At 38.3% G+C, this 14835-nt stretch overlaps 1 protein-coding gene across 7 annotated transcripts in view; it reads right to left on the reverse strand.

Annotated features, from left to right (window-relative positions):
- The window catches only part of LOC114663049 (nuclear body protein SP140-like protein), a 41130-nt gene that overhangs the window by 3709 nt on the left and 22586 nt on the right, over window positions 1-14835 (reverse strand). For all 7 annotated transcript variants that reach the window (XM_051934781.1, XM_051934780.1, XM_051934779.1 and 4 more), the window contains 7 exons: window positions 14587-14643; window positions 14208-14265; window positions 10754-10894; window positions 8987-9126; window positions 8393-8464; window positions 3230-3363; window positions 2828-2948 (listed from right to left, as the gene is read on the reverse strand). In XM_051934781.1, the coding sequence (XP_051790741.1) occupies window positions 2828-2948; window positions 3230-3363; window positions 8393-8464; window positions 8987-9126; window positions 10754-10894; window positions 14208-14265; window positions 14587-14643 (723 nt within the window). The remainder of the gene's footprint in view (window positions 1-2827; window positions 2949-3229; window positions 3364-8392; window positions 8465-8986; window positions 9127-10753; window positions 10895-14207; window positions 14266-14586; window positions 14644-14835) is intronic.

Raw genomic sequence — 14835 nt, forward strand, 5'->3', positions numbered from 1 at the left:
TGCTGGGATAGACTCCAGTATCCCCGGTGATCCTGTTCAGGACTATGCAGGTTAGAAAATGACTGACTGACTTTTAAAATGTCATTATATTATCAGCAAATGGAAGAGCAAACTCACACCGAGGCAAAATTACACTGAATGTGTGGCAAAACAGGTTAGTGCTCAAAGTCCAGGAAAGTTTATACTGATTAACAAAATGCATCACTTGAGTTCTACTGTGTACCTAAATCATTGCAATGTAGGGAGGAGACAATGTATGGAAGTAGCACAGGGCTGAATGATCAAGCCTGGCTTCCAAGCAAAACAATTAGTGCTATGCAAACGAGTCTTTTCAAACACAAAACTCTGTTTATGCATTTAATGCATAAAATTATTTTAAGCTATAGAATAGTAATACACAGTATATCACTAGTCTAGTGGTAAAAGAAGTTATCACATAAATATTTGGCACCTGGTTGATGTACAAAACGATTATGCTTAAAATGAACTTTTTACATGATCCCCATTCTCCCTAGCTGCCCAATTCTAAAAACAATGCCTATAAAAAGTACTCAGCCCATTGGAAGTTTTCACATTTTATTGTTGCTACACATGGAGTTTACTTCGGCCCTTTTTACGCTGATCAACAGAAAAAGTGAAAACACATTTGTGCAAACTGGTCTAAGTCTCTGTATGTATAGATAGATAGGGGCGGCACGGTGGTGCAGTGGGTAGCGCTGCTGCCTCGCAGTTAGGAGACCCGGGTTCGCTTCCCGGGTCCTCCCTACGTGGAGTTTGCATGTTCTCCCCGTGTCTGCGTGGGTTTCCTCCAGGTACTCTGGTTTCCTCCCACAGTCCAAAGACATGCAAGTTAGGTGGATTGGCAATTCTAAATTGGCCCTCGTGTGTGTGTGTGTGTGCACGCGCGCGCCCTGCCCAGGGTTTGTTTCCTACCTAACGCCCTCTGTTGGCTGGGATTGGCTCCAGCAGTTACGATATAGTGGGTTGGATAATGGATGGATTGATGGATAGATAGATAAAACCCTAAGCCTAAAAGTGCACAATTTTATGTGACATTTTTTGTCACACTTTAAATCGTGCTTATTTTAAAACCTACATATATATGACATACATGTTTGGTATCATTCTTTTCAGAATTTATTGAACTTTAATATGATGATGTTAGATTTTCAGATTCTTATTCCGTTTTTAAATTATAAACTAAAATATCAAGACAGTCGTAGTTTTAATATCAAGAAAGTCGTGGTTTTTCTTTTTGATTGAGTAAACTTTCTTTCCCAGGAACAAAATATTAAAAAAAAAATTATCTAAAAAATGATCTATTCATAACACCAATGTTTGTATTTAGGCGATTTAGTTAGCTGAAGGTCGAGTTACACAGCAACTGGGGGTTGGGCGCTGAAGGCGCTAGGGGGGCTTGCCCCCCTAGTACAAATATAAAATACAAAATAATTGACCATGCAAAGTATTCCCCCCTTTCAAGTCACTACTTAGTAGATGTACCTTTGGCAGCCATGACAGCCTTTGTGTGTCCGCTTTGCAATCTGGATACTGCAATTTTCTCCCCATTTTTCTTTGAAGACTGCTCAAGTTCTGTCAGGTTGTATGGAGAATTGGAGTGAACATAAACGTTCAGCTACAAATTCTCAGCTGGATTGACATTTGGACTCTTGACTCAACCACTTCAGGGCATTAACATTGTTGTTTTAAAGTCATTCATGTGTAGCTTTGCCTTTATATGCATGAGGTTGTACTCTAGCTGGAAAATTAATGTTCACCAATGTTCCTTCCAGTCTTGCACTAGGTTTTCTCCATGTTTTGCTGCATTCATTTTACCCTGACAATTCTTCGGAAAAGCATCCCCATAGAGTGATGCTGCCACTACCATGCCTCATACCATGGATGGTGCATCTTTGATAAAGTATGGTGCTTGGCTTATGCCAAACATGGCATTTACTCTGATGGCCAAAAAGCTCAATTTAGTTCTAATCAAACCATAGAACCTTCTTCCAGCTCCCATGTGCCTCTTAAACACTAGCCAAGATCTCATGCATATCTTCTCGCTTCTCATTTTCTGTGATTGTTCTGCTAGACTAAGCAAAGTTAGATTAGTTAATAAATCATCTGTCCATGTTTTTCTATGTCAAAGTCTCCATTGGAAGTTTATTTTTTTATTTTTAAACTTGTGATTAGTTTAAGAAACAATTTCAATCACAAAGAAATAAAATCTCAAGTCATTATGGTTTAAAATGTTCTTAATTCATAACTGCAGGACATACAGGTATGTCAAAGCAAAACTATAGGAACACAAAATCTAAAGAGAGGTGCAGTGGTCATTTGGTTAGTCGTGTGGTTTTAGAGCTCCAGGTTCTTGGTATCATATCCCACTCTGTGAATTTGTGCATTCTTGCTCATCTGTGTGATTATTTCTTTACCCTTGAGCATTCTGGGTTTTTTTTTTTTTAAGAAAATAATTTATTTACTGGCATGGAGTTGCCAATTTATAGTTTATAGCATAAAATCCTGCAGTTAATCTTGGACCTGCTCTAGAAATGGAAGGTCATTTGTAGCCTGCCAGCTTGTAGACTGTTATTAGTCAAGCACCCATGAAGCAATGTCAGTTTTGAATTTGGAAAAGCAACCTAACTGACATGTAACCAACACAAAGTTCAAGACCTAAGGCTAGTTAAGAAGGTTTAGAAAACAGAATTCCATTTTTGAATACTGACCCAAATATCATCACCATATTTACAGGACTGCCACAAAATTTAAGAGGAAGCTTTTAAAACCGTGAAATAAATAAAATCACCAACACCAATGGACTTACCAGTAAGTGATCCTGCACTGGAAAGTTGAACACGACTGCTTGAGTGAAACCTGGCCTTGCGAAAGCTGGTAAAGTTTTACGACTTTCATTAAACTTGCAGAACGTGCAGCACCATTTCTCACTAAAGATGACAGACAGGGGGTAAAAACAAAAAAAGAAAAAAGTATAGCATGCAAATCTATGGAATTTTTTTTAGGAAATTATTAGTAACAGAACTGCAGGGGACTTAAGTTAAACACACCACAAGGATGTCATGCTCATTAGGAATACTATTTAAAAACCACCACTTTGAAAAATCTCACAAAGAAACGCCTTTACAAAGACATACCCCTTAAGATGATCTGTACATAGCACTGAATAGCGAACAATTTTGTAAACAGAGACAATAAGAACCATACTGACCGGGGAGAAACCTCTTCAGCCTCCTTCTCTGCTGATGGAACATGGCATTCAGGGTGGAAAGCTCTGGGGCACTGATCACAGCAAACTAGAGATCCCGCCTGGCTGCAAATGCCACACTCGTCATCATTGTCTTGCTGTGGAAACAAAACCATGACACATTCCAAAAGAAAGAACTATGCTCAGGTTAAGGCAAAAGTTCAGAATATTGCTAAAGCCACTCATTGCTACAGTTTCAAGTACAAACTGTGAAACTGTGCTACAGTGGTAACTGCTGCTGTCTTACTGCTCTAGATTCCCAAGTTTGAACAGTGGCCAGTTTACTGTTTATAGAGGATACACTGCTGAACTATACAGCATGGTGTATTTGGACAGGCTTAGGGAATTACTCTTTAGTCTTGAATATAGAAGGCTGTGTGGGGATCTAATAAAGGACTTCAGAATTCTGTCAAAGAGATTGAGAAATTCAGCCTAGCATAGCTGTGTTAGTGTAACAGCACGTCAAGGACACTAATGAAAAAGGGAAGTGGACGTAGGATGGAAGATAGGACAAACTTCTTCTCATTAGGCCTGATGGTTATGGGATTCTGGAACAAAGTCTATAAAGGTTATGAAAAAGAAGCAGAAACTTTAACAACTTTTAACAGGAAGCTTTGAAAATGTAGCTAATAGCTAACCAAAACAGTGTGATGGACTGAATGGTCTCCTCTTATATTTCAGACTTGCATTCTAATGTTTGCATGTTCACATCCTGTTTATTTTACTTATTTTCTAGATTTGACAGATTTACTTCTATATCCTGAAGACACTTACAGTGCATCCGGAAAGTATTCACAGCGCATCACTTTTTCCACATTTTGTTATGTTACAGCCTTATTCTGAAATGGATTAAATTAATTTTTCCCTCAGAATTCTACACACAACACCCTATAATGACAACATACAAAAAGTTTGAGGTTTTTGCAAATTTATTAAAAATAAAAAAACTGAGAAATCACATGTACATAAGTATTCACAGCCTTTGCTCAATACTTTGTTGATGCACCTTTGGCAGCGATCACAGCCTGAAGTCTTTTTGAATATGATGCCACAAGCTTGGCACACCTATCCTTGGCCAGTTTCGCCCATTCCTCTTTGCAGCACCTCTCAAGCTCCATCGGGTTGGATGGGAAGCGTCGGTGCACAGCCATTTTAAGATCTCTCCAGAGATGTTGAATCAGATTCAAGTCTGGGCTCTGGCTGGGCCACTCAAGGACATTCACAGAGTTGTCCTGAAGCCACTCCTTTGATATCTTGGCTGTGTGCTTAGGGTCATTGTCCTGCTGAAAGATGAACAGTCGCCCCAAGTCTGAGGTCAAGAGCGCTCTGGAGCAGGTTTTTATCCAGGATGTCTCTGTACATTGCTGCAGTCATCTTTCCCTTTATCCTGACTAGTCTCCCAGTCCCTGCCGCTGAAAAACATCCCCACAGCATGATGCTGCCACCACCATGCTTCACTGTAGGGATGGTATTGGCCTGGTGATGAGCGGTGCCTGATTTCCTCCAAACGTGACGCCTGGTAATCACACCATAGAGTTCAATCTTTGTCTTAACAGACCAGAGAATTTTCTTTGTCATGGTCCGAGTGTCCTAAAGGTGCCTTTTGGCAAACTCCAGGCGAGCTGCCATGTGCCTTTTGCTAAGGAGTGGCTTCCGTATAGCCACTCTACCATATAGGCCTGATTGGTGGATTGCTGCAGAGATGGTTGTCCTTCTGGAAGGTTCTCCTCTCTCCACAAAGGACCTCTGGAGCTCTGACAGAGTGACCATCGGGTTCTTGGTCACCTCCCTGACTAAGGCCCTTGTCCCCCGATCGCTCAGTTTAGATGGCCGGCCAGCTCTAGGAAGAGTCCTGGTGGTTTTGAACTTCTTCCACTTACGGATGATGGAGGCCACTGTGCTCATTGGGACCTTCAAAGCAGCAGAAATTTTTCTGTAACCTTCCCCAGATTTGTGTCTCTACACAATCCTGTCTCAGAGGTCTACAGACAATTCCTTTGACTTCATGCTTGGTTTGAACTGACATGAACTGTCAACTGTGGGACCTTATATAGACAGGTGTGTGCCTTTCCAAATCATGTCCAACCAACTGAATTTACCACAGGTGGACTCCAATTAAGCTGCAGAAACATCTCAAGGATGATCAGGGGAAACAGGATGCACCTGAGCTCAATTTTGAGCTTCATGGCAAAGGCTGTGAATACTTATGTACATGTGCTTTCTCAATTTTTTTATTTTTAATAAATTTGCAAAAATCTCAAACTTTTTTCACGTTGTCATTAGGGGGTGTTGTGTGTAGAATTCTGAGGAAAAAAAAATGAATTTAATCCATTTTGGAATAAGGCTGTAACATAACAAAATGTGGAAAAAGTGATGTGCTGTGAATACTTTCCGGATGCACTGAATGTTATTATGTCTATTAGACTGAATTTATTTTGCATGAGATTGTGGCTGCACGAAATAGTGTATGTCCATGGCCGAGTCTTGCCTAGGGTCTGAGGCTGCACTGATTGGCTCTGGGCCCTGAAAATCCTATGCAGTTTCTAAAAGAACAAATGCATCCAAACCCATCAACTTACATCCTTTTAATACAGTCATACACCAACTTATGGCTCCATTTGGGACTAGCCATTTGGCCGTATGTCGGTCACAACTGTGTACAGGTCATTGCAATCAAGGTTCTGTGGGTCTGGTGTGGGTCACTGGTATGCATTTTTCAAACTACCTATACGATCTTTTGAGTTTTGGTATCTGCATGCTAGGTCTAAGTAAGGCAGTGTTTCTCAACCACTGTTGTGCCGCTAGTGGGTCACAAGTTGCCATTGTTAGTTTGTGAGCAAGTCACCTAAGCTTGTGTTTCTCAACCACTGGGTCGGGACCATGGTTGCCGCAGTTGGTTTGTGAAGGTGGTTGTTGTTTTCGTCAGTGCTGCATAATAGGCTTCCCTGTTTCTAAGTGAGTTTGTTTTTACCAAAAGAGACACCCCAATCATGGCTGTTTCACTAAGGGGGGGGGGTTGTAATTGCTGCTAGTGGGTTGTCAATGAAGTTAAAAGGCTAAACAGAGTCACGGGAGTTTAGTTTTGGGACCATAAATTTGAAGAAACACTGGTGTAAGGGAAGGCAGTGAGGGCTGAATGCATTAGGCACATGGAGCAGTGCTGTTCACATCAAACCTTAACAGAGCCCCCAAGAGTCAGAAATTATGAGACCCTGTGATTAACAATGACATTGTTTTCCTTTCACCCTTGACCATAAAGTATGAATTGTCTCAATTCAGTCAGCCGTAAACTGGCGCATGACTGTATTTTATAGTTCATTAAACTCTTTAATGTATTTCATTACTCATTTAGTCATTCTTCAGACATGCCTTTTAGGATACTGGGGTTGGAGGGTGCTGAAGTCACACACAAAGATTTTGATGCTTATGGAAATGGGTATCTTCTGAACCTCGTGGCAAAATGAACACACCTTAAAGGAATATTCCACCCAAAATTTTTTTATGTTACTTACCCACTATAGTTTGTAGTGATGGCAAAGAAACATTTTTAATCTCATACTTTTGAGGAGAATGGACATCATTTTTCTGAAAGAACAAGACCCAGTGGTGACCAATGCATATTGCTTATGTCACATAATTCACTTGTATAGTAGGTTATCCAGTGATATGTTTACAAACAGGAAGTCCCTTCACAAATGGTCTTGCCTTTGACTTGAAGACAGGACTCCTGACCAATGAATGAGGCAGAAACGTGGGTCAACAAGTCCAAAGCATGACACCGTATGAAGGGGCTTCAGTTTGTGGACTACAGGTTGTCATCAACCTATGACCATGTTTGGTTTCCGACGGACAGGTCGTAAGTTGATCTGGACGTATGTACTACTGTATAATAAGTCCATTAAGCCATATTGTTTTATATCATATCCTTTTTTTATCATCATTCTTAGCACACTGTGTAGATTTTTATTTATTGTATTATTTTGTTTCATTATTACTATCACTCACATGGATGCCAAACCTTTAACAGCTTCACATATCCTTTCTTTGTCTGTGTTATGTTACGTCATCAGTGTGAGCCTCTCCCAGTTCTCATTGTATTAACTGTGAGAGGAGGAATTGTACTGGCAGAGTGTGAGCACTCGTATGTTTTCAGTTTTTTTATATTTCAGGCTAATAATAACAAGCATTAACAGATAAAGGAGTTAAGTGTGGTTTCACTTCCCTTTGTGGCAGTTCACACGAAGCAGCACATCATGAGTCACAATGCAGAAGCTTCGGAGCTTAACCGAATTCAAAGCCAGATCACAGAATTATAGTGCGTGCGGTGAACACCTGTTACAATGGGATTACTTAAAGTCACATGCAATCGCATTCGCTTTCTTTCCTCCCTTTTACTGCTTGATCACCTTCAATTGTTGGTCAAGATCAATTGCCCTTTTTCCCTGTAATTGTAAGACAAATGTATCTGAATTTAGTTGAAACTGCTGCAGGTAATAAACTGAGATGAATGAGTTACAGCATACAGAGATGGCGTGGCGAAAAAGTTTTTCCGTAAGATACGGTAGCAGCGTAACTCAAATGGTCATAAGACACATAGGTAAGATGACAATTACCAGTACTTTCACTTTCCGGAGTTATTTATTTAACAATAATTTAGCAAAAAATACATCCATTTTTGCACGCTGTGAGTGGATAACTAGACGACTTCACCTCTGGATTATGTGAAACAAGTAATATATCATTTTTTCCAAGAATGCTATTGGCACTGTTTGCTGTGGACCAGCATTGGTCATTATTGGGTCCTGTTTTATCTTGTACTTATTATGACATTTCTCCATAAAAATAGGAGTTTAAAATTTTTTTTGGCCATCACTACAAACTACGTTGTGTGTTTAACATATTAAAAGAAATATCATTTTTGTCTAGAATAATCATTCAAAGACCCCCATATTATGAAAGTAGAAATTACTTTATCATCAGGTTTAAAACTTGTAAAATAAATAAATAAATGAATAATAAGCCAAGCCACAGTAATACAGACCCAAAATAACTTTCTGTTGATACATTGCTTACAACTCAGGGTATGACATTACAATATCACAAAATTAAAAGAGCAAGCTTACTTACCAAGTTGTTAACGTCAACTGACTTGCATATTCTGCAATGGCAAATGAGCGAGTGAGGTTCTAGAATCTTTTTCTAGGAAAAAAAACCAAATAAATATAGAAATGACTACATTGAAAACATCACATTTGTCACTTCTAATTACAGCCAAACAATTAAAATATATTAGTACCATTTATTCACTGTCTCTAACATCAGTTTCCTAATTTATTCTGAATATCAACAAAAAGGAGATATAGATTTTCAAAAGCAGGTTATTTATAAATAAAAAAAACACAATATACACAAGTTATGCTCCTGTTTAAGGGCTTTCAAGTGAATATCAGAAATGTGAGGATGGTTGAAATAAAATTTGAATGTATCTGTAAAATTGTCCAAAATATCAACAAAATCAATGATTAAATCACACAGGGGAAGCGTTACTACATTAGAAAAAATAAAACAAATGTTCTATTAAAACCAGAAAACAGCAAATGTTTCATGCATAACACCATACTGTAGATTGTTCTATTCAAAATTACTTTCCAAATGGATAAACATTATTCATATATATTGTAGTTTCTTCAGAAAACTGAAAAAAGAAAAAAAACTCCTAACCTCAATGAGGTACAGTATTGCTTTTCCATTAAACTGAATGCTTCTTCTCCATGACTTATCAGATACTGTGTCATCCAGTTTTAGGAAATCAGTAGGTGTGAACCAGCCCTGCTCTGTCCTGATGCATTTTCCACATGTCCCTGGCCAAGTGGACATAACAGAGGTTTAAATAAAACAACCACACACTCACACGTTAAAGGTTAATTTATTTAGTAGATAACGGTTATAAAAAACAGACGTTTATAAAATGTGGTCAGGATAAAACAATTAAAAATGACTATGTATTCTCCCAGTATAGTCAATATCCAATTAAAAATAATAAGCGGTGAATCACCTTTGTGGAACTTTCCCAATATCAGTTATTTATCCGAAACACTGATTAATATTGTAAATGTCATTCTTATTTGGTTATTAAAGGTATAAAAAATACACAAGAATACACCTAGGTACATAATGCCTTATGCAGACTATGTTTTATGGATCTTATTCAGTTTAGAGTTATGAAAAGCTGGTGCCTGTCAGGGGAGACACTGGGTGCAAGATTGGAACCAACCCCAGATGGAATGCCAGTCCATTGCTGAGGACACTTGTACTGGCTCAGCTACTTTGTAATTAATGTGTATACTTTTAAGTCTGGAAGAAAAATCCAGAGGGCAATGACATGGGACCAGATTTGGGCACAAGAATCCAGACATATGAAGAAGCAGTGATATCCACTGTACCGTTGTGATGCCTCTATTTAAATTCGATTTTAAAATAATTTGGTTTTAAACAGAACTTTTTACATTAAATAGTTGGTGTGGGAGTCAAAGTCTGTCCAATGCAAAACACAGAAGATTGCTAACATGATGACCAATACATAAATAAGATGCACATATAAATAGTTAATTTTCAGGTGTTAGCTAAAAATGAAATATCATAAAACATTTCTCATTAAGTTCTAAAAAGGTCACAGATTAAAAAAGCTATAATCTAAGAATACTAATCAAACACTTTATGTGCTGAATTTTTTTTATATGCTTGATGTTTTCCTTTCATCATCTGAACAGCATCACTCTCAGTCTTTTAAGTTGTAAGTGTACCCTGCATATCTATGTACTTTTTCTGGTTACATCAATTACACAGTTTAACTATTTTGTACAATACAATTATGAGAATGATGAACCCCTAAGTACAGAACTTTTAAGTGTTTCTCCCTTGTTTGTTTGACTGCTTTATCATCATGGTAAACTGACAGCATTTCAGGCTAGATCAGGTGCAAATGATGTATTTTACAGAGTTATGCCTTTGGGGCCTTTTCAGTCTTATCAAAGTACATGTAATAGTGAATAATCTATGGGCCAGACTGAAGCAGCCTTTATTTGTAATATTCTGCTAATCAACAACAAGAAATACATCTTTCTGAAAAACTACAAATCAGAATTTGGTAGAAACAAATTAAGACGGACCATAAAAAACACACACATTCACATTTTGACCTATTAACACACTAAGCTTCACTGTGTCTGTGGAATAAGTCGGTCATATTTTCATCATTGTTATCACCATGGGAAAACATACAAATCAAGAAATATTTCTGCCTTAGGTTTAGTTGAAGAAAGCTCCACTGATCAGAATGGTCAGGAAAAAGTACAATTTGAGTCTGCAAATACAATTCAGCTTTCTTTTTTTAGAATATGCTCGATTACAAAACTATCTGAGGGAAAATGTTCATCTTTAGTCCATATTTCTTAAATGCATCTAACACATACTAGGAAACAGGTTTACCTGTGGCAAAGCGATGCTTATGTAGGACTCCCTCTGCAGATCCACAAGTTACTGGAAATTTTTTAAGTTTAGCTATAGGACACTCCCCTTCATCATCTTCTTCCTCATCATTGTCGTCATCATCATCATCTGTATCAATGTCTTATATGAAAAAAATATATACATTTTGGATGACTTCCAGAAAAACAAAAAGAAACAGAAAGGCAAAAACTCATACAATGTAACTGCCAACTACCCACTTTGCTATTTCATTGCTTTTAATTGTATTCTTGTACACGAAATGGTGTGCTCTGTATATGTGCTATATAGAAACAAAAACACGGATTCACAGTCCACCACTCTAGTACAAAAGGCAAGTCAACCTCACTTATCAACAGACAGTTCAATCAACACGTGTATCTTTATGGAGATGAGCTCATCCAAGCAGCAGTGAATGTATGTTTCCATAGACAGTGACCAGCCTTTATATATAAACATCTGAGCTAACCTTCTCTGAATCATAAAACTTAGGGGGGAAAAAAAAAAAAAAAAAAAAAAAGGAAAAACAAGAAAAACACATCAGCCACAAAATTGCCAGCAAGTAATGTGGATGTTTTTCTCCCGCACTGTCTTTCTTTTCTAGTTTATCTTTATGTAAATGTACATGTGTAACTTAGGAACTTCAGTATTGGTAACTCATCACTTACCTTAACTACCTGTAATTCTCAGAGCTAATTTTTATATAGGGCAGTAAGTAAAAATCACATGAAATGTTGTTTAAAACGTATGTCTATTATACCTGAAAGCTTTTCTGTGGCATTATGAAGCATCTTTTACATAAAAAAAAAAAAAAAAAAAAAGTAGAATAGATTAAAACTTTGTAAATACATGAGCTTGAGACAGTGGCAGACAATTACACTGCCAAGCATGAAAGCAAAACATTTAAATAAAAAAATTACTACATTTTCCACAAATGAGTAACCAGTAGAAAAGGACAAGTGGCATTTCAAGAGTATCACACAGACCGACTCACATACAGGGTTGTCACTCATCACAGGCTAACTACTTTTCCTTGCAGTGAGATCTAGATCTCTAGTTCAAAGTCACACCACTTTTTATTCCTAATCAGTACTTTAGTTAGGATGAAACAGACTAGAACACCACCTTGGGAAATATCTCTGTTCTACTGCTAAGGATGTACAATGCAGCTCAGCAGAGGAGAAAATATGCTGGAAAACAGACAAAAATACTGGCTAATGAAATGCAGCAGATATTCGCTGACCTTGTTATTGGGTGCACCATACGTTCTCACTGGTGGATAACCTACTGTTGTGCCACAGGCTTTAAAGTGTGTCGAGACAAATAAAGGGTGTTTCATAAAGTACGCAGTTTTTGAATTGCATGGGATTTTTTTTTTGTTTGAAGGTTGTCAGCACTGTTCCTATCATTTTCGTTATCTATTATCACTCCGATTAGAAGACCATTTGTCATTTTTTCCATTTAGTAGCCATGAAGCGGAGCCATTCAGTATCGAGCAACGCATTCTTATTGTGAAAACTCACTACAAAAACAGGGAGTGCTACGCAGAGACTGTCCGTAAACTTTGCGCGATCTTTGGACATGACAATGCCCCTACCACAACAACAGTTTAGAGGTTGGTACAGAAATTCGAAGAATCTGGGTCAGTCGCAACCAGAAAATCACCCGGTCGAAACCGTAATTTTCGAACACAACAAAACATTGCGGTAGTACAAGACAGTGTGAATGTGAGCCCCGTGAAGTCGCTTCGCCGTTGTTCACAACAGCTGGGTATATCACCATCTTCGGTGTATCTGGAAAAAAAGATCTTCATATGCACCCCTACAAGATTCAGTTGACACAACAGCTGAAACCACCAGATCATGCAAAACGGCGAAGATTCGCCAATTGGATTTTGGAACAAGAGGACAACAGTTTTTCAAAAAGAATAATCTTCAGTGACGAGGCACATTTCCATTTCTCGGGGTATGTCAACAAACATAATTGCTGCATTTGGGGTGACGAAAACCCTAGAGTGATCCAAGAGCACGAAATGCATCCCCTACAAGCCACGGTTAGGTGTGGTTTTTGGGCAGGAGGCGTGATTGGCCCCTTTTTTGAAGATGATGATGGAAATTCAGTTACAGTAAATGGAAACCGCTATTGGGACATGATCACTAACTTTTTGTGGCCTGCTCTGGAAGAAATGGAGGATGACGGAATTGATGAAATGTGGTTTCAGTAGGACGGGGCTACCTGGCATACATCCTGGGAGACAATCACCTTGCTTCGTGAAAAATTCCCTGAGCGTCTGATCTCGCTTTACGGTGGTGACCAAGAATGGCCTCCGAGGTCATGTGACTTCTAAAGGGATATGTGAAGTCACAAGTTTATGTGAACAAACCTCACGATTGCCGAACTCGTGAATTTCAACGATCAGATGACTGCCTGCAGAGAAAGTGGATGCGGACATATGCTCAACATCATTTTTCATTATTAAATCTAAGTATATGTTGAACGAAATTAAATAAAAATTTTGAATTTTGCTTCGATTTTGGCTTATTTATTGCATTTTTAAAAACTGCGTACTTTATGAAACGCCCTCTACTTCGTGGATGGTGACAGAAGCACAAAATACTGGATTTGTGCAGCATGAACTGTTGTTGATGGCTTTTGGGAAGCAGATTACCTTTTCAGATAGTTAGCTGTGGGCAATGTGTAAGGGAAAGCAGAGAATTACCGACGAGTATTTTTGTATTCTGTATGGCTTTGGCACTACTCATTTGTCTTGCATAGTCTGACACTTAGCTGCCGAGGGGCGGGGTCATCAAACTCAAATGCTTGCTCTTGTATTTTGAATTTGGACGCCGATGAAGAAAAAACAGACAGGTTCAGAATTTTAAAATGTAAGTCAATTAAAATTAAGGCCAAAAATTGGGCTTCCATTAGCACCAGTAATTGGCTAATAATTAAGAAAATGAGTGGAACAAAAATCTGCAGTCACTGCAGCACTCCAGGATCTGAGCTCGACTCCCAGGCATTAACAAGTTAAGAGCGGGCAGATTGCCTAATGATCTCTCCTGTGCACCTCACAAAGAAGCGTAGTGTGGAGTAAAAGAGTACTGGAAAAGCACAGTAGTAAGTGTCAATCACTGAATGATCTGGGATCTGTAAAACAAACACTGTTTGGTCCATTTATGGCAAGTCTGCATCATTTTGACAATTTATTCTAGTAGAACAGTTAAAGTAGCCTGCAGTATCAGCTTATATTGCCACTGAAGGCATGTTTACAATCAACCCAAATTAAACTTCTGTTCAGTTAGCTAATTTCTGCTATTTTTTCTAATTTGATACATAATACCCATTTTACACATTTATAACCATGCTGCATACTGACTTTTCAAGAAATACTTTGTTACCAACTTAAAAGTATGAAAATCGCTGTGCTTAATCTTACCTGAGCTTTCACTTTCTGAGGCACTTGAGCTACTAGGCATGTCCTTGTCCTGTGGTGGCTAGTAAAACAAGATTTGTCATTCTAACACCCAGCTATGAACAGTTACTTCTAACATTGCAGATATGTAAAAACTGCAGCAAGAAAACATACAAACAAAAAGTGATAAAAATATTATAAACTAACATCATGTATCCTGCCCAGTGACTACCTACTGATGGCTTCATTAGCCTAAGAACTGGAGGAAAAAATTGGTAAGTTTAATACATCTGTTTTCTTTGTATCCAATATTTGCAGCCAAGGTAAGTTTTTATGTGGAATTAATTATAGTTATCAGCTGCTGGGTTTGGCTGGAAGGAAATATTCTGGGTCCAATACACACCTGGGTAGCTGATCCTGTTGGTTTCCTTTTCACCTTTATAGTGGAAGGCTCTGAAGCCTGTAAAGAAGTCAGTAAATGCTGAGTAAAACCATGAAAATATACAACTTGTGCTTTTCATATCTTCATAGCAAAATAATGATGAGTTTCCAACTGCTGTATATTTGTTGTGCAAAAGGAAACCTGGAGCCCAAAAGCTTTCATTTTTTTCCTCCCCAATCTTCACACAAACCCCAAGGCCTTCACAGAAGC

Source organism: Erpetoichthys calabaricus, chromosome 12, assembly GCF_900747795.2.
Source record: "Erpetoichthys calabaricus chromosome 12, fErpCal1.3, whole genome shotgun sequence".
In the NCBI taxonomy this organism is placed as follows: domain Eukaryota; kingdom Metazoa; phylum Chordata; class Cladistia; order Polypteriformes; family Polypteridae; genus Erpetoichthys; species Erpetoichthys calabaricus.